Source organism: Propithecus coquereli, unplaced genomic scaffold (genome assembly GCF_000956105.1).
Source record: "Propithecus coquereli isolate 6110/MARCELLA unplaced genomic scaffold, Pcoq_1.0 Scaffold383, whole genome shotgun sequence".
Classification (NCBI taxonomy): domain Eukaryota; kingdom Metazoa; phylum Chordata; class Mammalia; order Primates; family Indriidae; genus Propithecus; species Propithecus coquereli.
In genome coordinates, this window is record NW_012149541.1 from 927895 (window position 1) to 938862 (window position 10968).

At 48.4% G+C, this 10968-nt stretch overlaps 1 protein-coding gene across 1 annotated transcript in view; it reads right to left on the bottom strand.

Moving 5' to 3' along the window:
• The window catches only part of ARMC9 (armadillo repeat containing 9), a 161880-nt gene that overhangs the window by 18761 nt on the left and 132151 nt on the right, over window positions 1-10968 (bottom strand). Inside the window, exons 18-19 of the mRNA XM_012652188.1 lie at window positions 9645-9749; window positions 1681-1796 (exon numbers count right to left, since the gene is read on the bottom strand). Of these exons, the coding sequence (XP_012507642.1) occupies window positions 1681-1796; window positions 9645-9749 (221 nt within the window). The remainder of the gene's footprint in view (window positions 1-1680; window positions 1797-9644; window positions 9750-10968) is intronic.

Below are 10968 nucleotides of genomic sequence, written 5' to 3' on the forward strand. Positions count from 1 at the left end.
GTGAGCCACCACGCCCAGCCCTATATAATATTGTTAATGTTAACTTTCTTAGGTTGTTGTGTATACGTTTGAGAATGTTTCTAAGGAGATGCACGCCGAAAGTCTGCAACCTTTAGACAGTTCAGCCAAAAAAATGTATATGCCCGTAATTTATACATTATACACATAGGAGAGCAAGAGAGTGCATAAATGTTAACAATCAGAAGCTCTTTGTTATAATATTCTTTCAACTTTTCTGTAAATTAAAAAATACTGGCTGCAGGTTTAAGAGAGAAAAGAGCATGATGCTAGTTTGTATATCAGTAATCAAAAATAAAAACCTAGTGGCCAGGCACAGTGGTTCACACCTGTAATCCTAGTACTCTGGGAGGCTGAGGCAGGAGGATCACTTTGAGCTCAGGAGTTCGAGACCAGCCTGAGCAAGAGTGAGACCCCATCTCTACTATAAGTAGAAACAATTAGCTGGGCGTGGTAGCTCACATCTGTAGTCCCAGCTCCTCGGGAGGCTGAGGCAGAAGGATCGCTTGAGCCCAGGAGTCTGAGGTTGTTGTGAGCTAGGCTGATGCCACAGCACTCTAGCCCAGGTGACAGAGGGAGATTCTGTCTCAAAAACAAAGTAAAACTAAACCAAACCAAACCAAAAAAAAAAAAACCTCTAGAAATGTAAGCCTATCACACTTAATTATGAAATCGAATCAAACAGATCTCAGAGCACTGATCCATGGCACAGGCCTTGAAATATTTATAGGTCAAATACCACATGGGCAAGAGAATTGGTGCCGGGCACAATGGTGGGACGGCATCCGTGGCCCTGGGCTCCCTGAGGGCAGGCATTGCTGTGTCTTATTTGTTGCTGAGTCCCCAATGTCTGGTGGTTCATTACAAAATTACAATAGAGTAAAACAGGAAATAACCAAATTGCCCAGCTACAGGGAATAACTAAGTAAAAATTGGTATATCCACTTAAAATATTACATACCTATTTGTTGAATGAATAAATGTAGGTTGTTAGCCTGCTCTCTGTAATATTTTTCTGTAGTGATCTCTCTAGACAGGAAAAGAGAAGCCCCCAGACTACAGAAGAGGCTCCTCTCCTGCCTACTGGACTATCCGACCTAGGGCTCCCCCACAGCCCATGGGGGCCCAGGTGCCCAGGCAGACAGAGGCTCTGGGGAACCAGACTAAAGCTTTATTTCTGCAAATGGGGTAGTAGCAAGGTTATGGAGAAAGAATAAGGCTTGGCAGCTAAAACTGCATGCAGTTGCTTTAAAGAGTCACCTAATACAAATAGACTTGCAGTCTTAACTGTGATACTCCAGTCCCAACAAAGGGCCTAGTACCACGGCGAGAGGTTGCAGAATAGACATGACGGAAGTCCTTTCTGGGTAGAGCCACTGTTCCTTTCCGGGCCTTTCCTTTGAAATTACACTGGCCAACACTTGTCCTCTAAAGTGGCCCCGGAGATGCTGTAATCCAACCACTTCTCTTTCTGCAACAAGAAATCTAGGGGGAAGGAAACACTCTTTCCCTCCAAAAATCCCAAAAAGATAAATAAAGAGAAAAATGCTTTTCAATATGAACATTTTATTTTGAACTTTTAAAATACATACATCTTATACTGCAGTTACTCAAAATGAAGCTTAAGAAAATAAATTCCCGCCTCCGTTAGCCCGGACTTACACTGGGTACCCGCTCCTGTGGCCACCGGGGGTGACGGGCCGGCGCAGGGGCTCGTCCACGCTCCACTGCACGTTGGCCAGCCCCTTCCGCCTCACCTTCCCCGTGTTGGTCATGATCTGGTGGAAGGAAGAGGAAATGGGGATCAAGAAATCGTCTACTTGAGAGCTGACCTTGAAGTCAAACTTAATATTGATGCACTGAATAAATTAATCTAGAGTGATAAGAGGCCTTGCAAATCAATGAGGAGGGATCCTGTCACAGATATTCAGGCAAACGGAAATTGGAGGGGAAAATCCCTTTAGTTTGTATATTATACCATTTAGCAGCATAAATTTTTAAAAAAATCAAACCATAGGAAAAGGAAGAAAGCAGTTGACTACAGTAACTTATCACATCTCTGGAAGGGACTAGACTTTTGAGAGTGAGGGAAAAAAGAGATTTGATGTCATAAAAAACAAACATTTCCACATTTCTAGTATATTAAAAATAAGCTACATCAACAGGCAGACAACAAACTGGGAAGAAATATTTGAAGCAAATTTAACAGATAAAAGGTTAAAATTTTCATTAGATATGGAGCTCCTATAAATCAGGAAGCAAAACACTAAATTGATAATTGGGCAAAGAATTCAAGTGGCCATGTCACAAGATAGAAAGTATTACCAGAAATAGAAGGAAAAATGATCAGCTTTACTAGTAATAAGAAACTACAACTTTACAAAGAAGGTATCACTCTTCAACTATTATATGAATGACAATTAAGGACAATTAAAGAAATGCTCCCATCTATTGATGACAAGAATTTAAATGTTAGTGGCACTGAAATTTAAGAAAACTCTTTTGGAAAACAATTTGGCATTTTATATCAAGAGTCTTAAAAGTGTTTATATTCTTGAGTGTAAATCCTAGTGAAAGAATCCAAAGCATGGAAAATGTTAAATAAACTAGACTGTTCATTATAAAATTATTATAGAGTAAAACTGGAACAATCTATCTAGTATTAGGAGAATAATTAAGTAAAATATGGCATATTCATTTGACATATATATGGCCAATTACATTGATAAAGAATAGGATAGAACAGTATTTATTTAAAACATTAATTAAAAATCAGCTTATAATAATGTACATAAACAATACTTTCAGTTATGCCAAAAGTACACAGAAAGTCTAGAAGGAAATGAACCCTAAAATGATTGGAGTGGCTATATACTATAGGACAGTAAAACTAAGAGTAATTTTCTACTGTTCAAGTTTTCTGTGATACAGTAATAATTATGTTAATAATTAAGAAAAAATTATTTAGAAAAGAAATCACTGTAAAACTGGTGGAATCTGAATAAAGTCTGGATTGTACTAACGTCGGCTTCCTGGTTTTGGTATTACGCTGCCCGCGGCGCGAGATGTTACCCCGGGGGAGACCGGGCGGAGGGTGCGTGGGACTGTGGAAGTGTCTGCACTCCTTTCTTAAATCTGAGGAGACATGGGATCATCAAATGTCTCTACTACTTTTGCAACTTCCTCTGAATCTATAATTATTTCAAAATAAAAAGTAAAAAAAATTTTTTTTGAAAATCGAAATTCTATTTTTGATTTCTTGATTTCTACTGTAAAATTCTTTGGGTTTATCTAGTATTTGAGGTAGGGAGAGGGGGAAAAAAGGGCCATTGCCTACGGGAACCGGTGGGCCTCACCTGAGCCCTGGGACACTCCCGGCCAGGGGAGTGGGCAGGTGAGGTCAAAACCTGCCTTGACGGGGGGCGGCAGATGGAAGGGAGGCTGGCAGGCAAAGCCAGGGTTCTTTCCAGTCTGCAGGTAGCCCTCGCACCCTCCTCAGCCTTCCTGGAGCAGAGAGAACATATCACGTATTCTAGAGTGTTTCAGACCCTGTCAGCCATACCATCTCCTTAAAACTTCAGAGGCCTGGGAAGTAACTTAAGGTGGGTCTTCTTCTTGTGCAGCGCATGGGGAAACTGAGTCTGGTGCATGGGCCGGCATTGTCCGGTCTGTCGCGAAAATGCCTGAGCAAAGCCCTTGGTGAAGCAGGTTCAGCGTGCAGGCCCAGTAGTGCAGCTTCTGGCCGTTCTTGCTGGCCTCTGCCCACCAGCCCCTCTCTGGGCCCCTCAATTATGAAGGAGCCTTTCTGGGCTGGCAGGGTCTTAAAGGGCACCGCGTCCAACAACCTGCTGAGGCAGAGCTGTTTATACTGAGTTGTGCGGAAATGCTGCAGGGGTTTCAGGAGAGAAGAGAAAGAGGGCTCCTGGCATCCAACTCTGCTCATCCAGAGGAACTTCCATCTGTGTTACAGATGGAGATTTTGCTTGAAAGAAGGTTCTGCTATTATAACATGCAGCATATTAAACCACAATAAAAAATGCAGGCCAGGCGTGGTGGCTCACACCTGTAACCCTAGCATTCTGGGAGGCCAAGATGGGTGGATTGCTCGAGGTCAGGAGATTGAGATTAGCCTGAACAAGAGTGAGACCCTATCTCTCTAAAAATAGAAAAAATTAGCTAGGCATGGTGGCATGTGCCTGTAGTCCCAGCTACTCAGGAGGCTGAGGCAGGAGGATCGTTTGAGCCCAGGAGTTTGAGGTTGCAGTGAGCTATGATGATGCCACTGCACTCTAGCCCAGGTGAGCGAGACTCTGTCTAAAAAAAAAAAGCCTGGGGTCCAACTCCTTCCACCTGGGATTTTCAGCTGGACTGATAAGGCAGGACTCTCTGCTATTTGCAGCTGAGCCCATCCTAACTGATAAAGGGAGGGTAACAGAGACAACAGTGATTATCTCTGCCTGGGTAGAATTATGGTTGTTCTGTTACTTTTGACTTAGGAAAAAGAATAAGAGAGACAAATGGAAAAAGAAAAGGATTCAGAGTATTTTGGGATCTGGGATTTTTTTCTACTTGTTTAATTGGGTTTTCATGCACAAGCATATGGACATTGAGTTAGTTCCAATGAATCCCCGCTATGTAGTGGGTACTGACTCTTCAACTATCAGTTAGTCAGGCAGAACAGGAATAATTGATTGAAAAGTGATTAGGAAATGCCCCAAAGTAGAGGAAAATTTAAAAAAGAATCTAAAAGTAACAATTGGAAAGCAAGGCCCTTCCTCCTCTGGTTTTGGTTTTTGCTGTGAACAGAGACAAGCAGGAGGCCTTAGGCCAGCTGCAAGGTGCCTCGCGCTTCTGCCCCTAGGCAGAGCGGGACAGGGGACAGTAGGATCCCGGGACCCACCGTGTCTCCAGGTGCATGCCTGGGCCTGCTCCCAGTATAGGAGGGCTTTGGCCCTGCCCCACGACATGACACAAAGGATAGGCTGGGTGAGTCTCCATTAACACGTGAGTTCTGTCCAAGTGGGAAAGTTTCCATGGCCCAGACTCCTGCTTCAGAACCACTGATGGGTAAATAAAAATGCAGACTCCTGGAGCCATGACCAGAGCACTTTACCAAGCCCTTTTGGTGACTCTTAGGAAAACTAAGTGAATGTGGGCGCCCTCACTTGACAGAGGGGAAGAAGGTGTGGAAGGAAGCAACTGGTATGCATACTAGGCACCCCCTTAAAACAGAGTCTGTGTTTAACAAGTAGATCAGATGGCTTGAGACCAGGAGCTCGAGATGAGCCTGGGCAGCATAGCAAGACCCTGTCTCTACAAAACAAATAGAAAAATTAGCCAGGCATGGTGGCATACACCTGTAGTCCCAGCTACTTGGGAGGCTGAGGCAGGAGGATCACCCTGAACCCAGGAGTTTGAGGTTAGAATGAGCTACGATCATGCCATTGCACTCCAGCCTGGGCGACAGAGTGAGACCTGCCTCTGAAAAAAAAAAAAAAAAGATCATTTAGTAATTATGAACACTTCACGCAGTTAGAGCTCTCAACTTTCAAATGCAGAATCCACTTCCCCTGCAATCACCAGTGCTGCTGGAAGGCAGGCCGGCTGGGTGGGAAAGGGCAAGCGAGCCCCAATAACACTTGGGAAAGCTACTCAACCTCTCCCAGCCGTGGCCCCTCGTCTACAAAATGCAGATACTAGCAGAATGTGCCCCCAAGTTTGCTGGGAGGATTAAGTTAACTGGAATCAGACGTGTGAGGGGTCTGCCGAGGGCTTGGCCCGTGGCCACGTGCCTGATTAATTTAAGACCTGCCTATTTCTGTTGTTAAAAGTCACTTTAAAATAAAAACAAAAAACTGGGATTCTATGATTTTATTCTGAATATCTACATCCCTTTAACCCAAGTGAGGAAGCTATTTAAATCGGGGCATTATTTTTATGAAGAATTGTTGGTTACGCAGCACAGCATGGATGACACTAGGAAATTCACAAAGACTCAAGGCAGGAGAAGCAGGAGGCGAGTATCAGTTTGCAGCTGCTGACATTCACAGCCTAAAGAGCCCAGCACGTGGCGTCACCAGAATTACGGGTAGACAACACATTCCGTGTGCCTGCTGCCATTCCCCTGCAAGCCTAGGAAGAGTGATTTGTTCTCTTGTCGCTAGCTTTCTGAGTTCTCCGTGGTCTGCAGCATTTTGCTCAGTCTGGGCTCTGCTTCGCAGAGGAGTGTAGACTCAGAGAGCGGGGACGGGCAGTGTGGCCCTGCAGAGAAGGTGGTTGGAAACGCCCAGCAGGGTTGAGCTACTGGGTCCAGGATCCTGGGGACAGTTTCCTCCACCTCCAAACACCCGGGCAGGCTGCTCCAGCTGTACCTCCACCCTCACCCCCAAGCTGCTGGTTAGTTTTGAAATCCTAGGCGTGTACAACAACCGAGTCCTGGGATCACCGTCAGGAGGTCTGGGGCTGGGCTGAAACTCTGGGTTTAACCCACATTCGGGGCTCTGGGATTCACTCTGGCTCCTGCCAGCCCACTGACCACTCCCAGCTGTCACCGACACCATTCCACAAGAGGGGTCTTATCTGTTTCGTGCTTTCTCTTGTAAACTTCTTGAAGGTAATAGCTGTGTCTTAAGCTTCTACAACATTCTGTTGTGTTAGGCAAATGGCACGGGTTCAATAAAAATTTTTCAAATACAATTTTCTGATAGAATGTTTCAAAAAGCAGTATCTTTAGACTCATCTTGAAAACTCTGCAACGTACCCTGAATTCCAGCAAGAGAGGCCTGCGGCCTGAGTTTCAGGTGCATATTCCCCAGTGGAATGTCTTCTGTCTTGGTCAGATCCCTCATTTGGCACACACAAAAAAGTTACAAAGATGTGAACTTCAAGGCCAGCAAGGGCATGGCAAGGTGAGACCCCCCGCTTTGGAAACCCTCGACCCAGCACACAGGGGCTGGCGATTTCAGGTCACGAGACTGGGTGACCAAGGAGGCGAAGGCAGTGCTGGGGACGTGCATCCGACTTAAGCTTTCTAATGAAACTTACAGATGTTTACGAGACCCTGTGTGGCCTGGTGCAGTGCACTGAATGGTGGCTCCCAAAAGATCGTTCACATCCTGACCTTGGAACCTGTGAATGTGACCTTATTTGGAAAAGAGTCTTTATAGATTTAATTAAGGATCCTTGAGATGAAGAGATCATCCTGGGTTATCCAGGCAGGCCCTATATCCAGTGACAAGTGTCTTTACAAAGGACAGAAGAGGAGAACACCGAGAAAAGAGAAGACACGTGCAGGCGGGACAGAGATCAAAGTGCTGCAGCCACAAGCCAAGGATGCCTGGAGCCAGCAGATGCTGGAAGAGGCAGGAGGGATTCTCCCCTTCTAGAGTCTCTGGAGGGAACACAGCCCTGCCGACACCTTTATTTTGGACTCTGCCCTCCAAAACTGTGAGAGAATAAGTTTCTGTTGTTCTAAGACCCTAGTTTGTGGTCCTTTGTTACCGAGCCACGGGAGACGAAGGCTCTCGGCTTCCTGTCTATGCAGCGACGCCGTCTGTGCTGCCTTCTCACAACTCACGTCTCCACCCAACAGCCCCGACACCACTGGGACAAGCAAGCATGCGTGGAGTTTCTCTTATGTTAGATCAAAAATATTTCCTGTGGTGAACGGATCGCACGTATACGTCCAGGAGGTTTAGAACTGCCCACTACGGGAAGATGATACCATTTCAGATGGCAATACACCAGGGTTACTGACTGATGTGAGAGCACTGCCCCTTTGTGCCTCACCAGTTTGCATGATTAAACTTTCGTTGTTGTTGTTAAATATCTTTCCCATATCAACAGAAGGCCTCAGCCACAGCATCTCACCGTGTAGAGGTACCATACGTCATCAACCGAGGGCTGGATTCAGGGTTCTGTCTGACCCGGCTACAATGACCATCCTTGCGGACATTTCCGCGAGTGTGTGGCTGCGTCTGGGACTGCGAGGCAGGGGCACACGCACTGCAGGCTCGAGGCATCACCGCCTGCCCTCCCGAGGAGCCCCACCACCCTCCCTCCTCCGCTCTCATCGCCTGCCCATGAAGCAGAGCGTCTTGCAGATGCTTCTATCCTGTCAAACGGAGCGCAATCTCTCTGACAAAGCCAGCCTTCTTCCAACGGGAAACAAAGGCCTACTCATGGCTTGAGACGTCCGTCAACAGCCTGGAACCTTGGACTGCCTCACTTCTGACCTTTAGGGGCACCTCCCCACTTCACCTAATGTAAACAGAGCCTCCACGGTCCATTAGGCCCCTTTGATCCTTGAGACTTTCTAAGGACAATGGCGGGGTCCTGCCCAGCAGCCCTGTCCATGGCTCGGGGTAGCTGTGGTTCCCCGCCCCATCCCCTTTCCTTCTCTTGCTCCTACAGTCTATTCTCTGCAAAGCAGCCAGAGTGAAAACATGTGTTTATATTAAAACATAAGTCAAACCGGGTCACTGCCTTGATCTCAACCTCCTGTGGTTTCCTAGCTCTTGTAGAGTAAGATCCACAAAGCCCCACAATCTGGCCTTTGGCTGCCCCTCCAACCTTAAGTTCCACCAGCATGCACTGCCCTCCAGCCTGGAGCCCCTGGAAGTTCCATAGATGATGAGGAAGGGACGAGGGCCAGGTGACCAGGGGCCCAGTGTCTACGGCATGTGGGAGGGCCTGGCTGTGGGTGGCGATGGGAACAGGCAGGTGTGTTCTGCTGCCACCTGCTCCCATAAAGGCTCAGGCCACCCACAGACACCATCTTCCTCTTTCCCAAGTCTCCGCTTTGCCAGTCAATTGTTGAGAGAGAGACTGGCTCGCTCCTCCCCTCCAATATCAGCCTACCTAATTCGAGATTTTGAGGTCCATGTTACTGACCCAGCTTCAATTGCCAGCTTCAAAGCTCTAGGGGCCCTTTCCATGACCATGACCTTTACACTATGTGCCCAATGCAGGGCTTCAGCCTGGGCGGGGCCTCAGCCCTTGCAATTGCCCCTCCCTTCCGAAACCTTACACGCCAGCACCGCCTGCCCATCGAGAGACACCTGCAGTCCTGGCACTGCCACCCTCTCCTGGGAGAGTGGCATTCCCTCCTGATTCATGCCCTGCCCTATATAGCTGGTGGGTCGTAATCCAGAGGCTCTCGGTTCTCCTCAGGCCCCCCTGACTGTTCTCTGGGGCCCCCTTCCTTCTCCCCCTCCTGACGTTCTGGAACACCCCTCTGTGCTCAGCCTCTCACTGTCTCCCTCTCCACACTCCGCTTCCGTGGGCAGCCTCATGGGCTCTGGTGGTTTCAGCTACCACTTCTGTGCTGATGACTTCCAAACCTATCACATCCTCCCTTCTAACAGACAAGGCACACGGACACTGAATAGCGGCGGGTGGGCGATTACTCCCAAGGCCAGGCAGACCTTCAGATGCTATGACGGCTCCGGACACATGCCTGCTGTTTGGATTTTCCCCCAGCCCCCTTCATACACCTGCAGGTCTGTCTGTGACAGGCGGCTAGGGCCACCGAGAGCAAACTGGCTAGCACGGACCTTCTCATAAACACGTCCATCAACGTCCGTCTAACCTCTCTATGTCAGGACCCCCCTTCACGTGGCACTTACTCCCAGGTACTCCGTGGTCAGAAGCTTCTCGCCTGAGAGTTCTCCAAGCTGGGGTTGGATCAATTCATCTTTGTCCAGGTCGGCTTCCATGGTGTCATGGTCCTCCTGTTTCAAAGGAGACATGGAGTGAATGCTCTGGACACCCTGCCACAAGCTCCCCGGTGGCAGCTCCCAGAACGTGCAGCTGCCATGGAACAAGAAGGCCTCACCGACCACAGCAACTCGCAGGCTTACGTTCCAAAGGGTCTTGGGGCAGCCAGCCCTCTGCTCACAACCTCTCTGTGAAGACGAAGGGAGGATGCCACCCAACCTGTCCTTGACGCTGGGTGCCTAGGGAACACTTCCTGGCTATAGGTGTGTGGAGGTTCCGTAACACTCTTAGGTCTCTCCTAATCACAGTTCTCAGAATTCTCTCTCTGAGGTGAAGGTACCACGTGAACAGCCAAATCCGTCAGCCTACAAATAACTATTAAATATTAAGCGTCTTCACGTGCACAGGTGGACAGGCAACTGTCTATGATAGGTTTGCTCTTCTCAAGTAGTTGACAGTCACTAAGGCGCAGCTAAAAGGGAAGCGTTGTTCTGCTTCCGGGAAGGCAGAGTGAATGTGCTTTCCCTGTTCCTCCCACTAAGCACAGCTAAAAACACTGGACACTCCCCGCTAACCAAACGTAAGAAGATCCTGAAAGATGCAGAGAACAAGGCAGACCAGCTAGGGATGCTGGGACTCAAGGAATGGGACAGGGGGTGAGTTGCCTCACCTATGCTAGACTTGGAGCCGAAGAAGCCAGCAACCTAGAAATGTCAACGGCGAAGACAAAAAAAAAGACCGCCGAAAGCCTGCTTCCTCTAGCCGAAGGACCAGGAAAGGGGGAGCCTAGCAGGACAGAAAGTTTTTAAAAAATAACCAGACACCACAGAAAACACCGTAACCCCCTCCCAACCCTGCCAGCAAGGGCCCTGGGAGCCTTGGCTTCTGCCCTCAGCTGGCTGTGCTGAGGCGCCCGACACCCCCAGGTGGTGACACCAGAGAAGACCGATGGGGAGAAATTCCAACCCTGCTGGGTGGTACCGAGGCCCGCGCCCGTGGTGTGAGTAGAGACCGTGGGAGCTGGACTTCTACCCCACGGGGCAGCGCCCACGGCCCTCCCCTCCCTGCCAGGTGGGGTCACAAAGGCCGAGCGGGGAGCAGTGAGTGGGCATCCCTAACATTCTAGTCAGGGAGGCGTGAGTGCAGGCCAGTGGGATCCAGAACTCCAGACCTGCCCTGCAGCGATGAGGAACCTCTCCCAGTCTGGTGTCAACAGTGCCACTGTGGAACCTG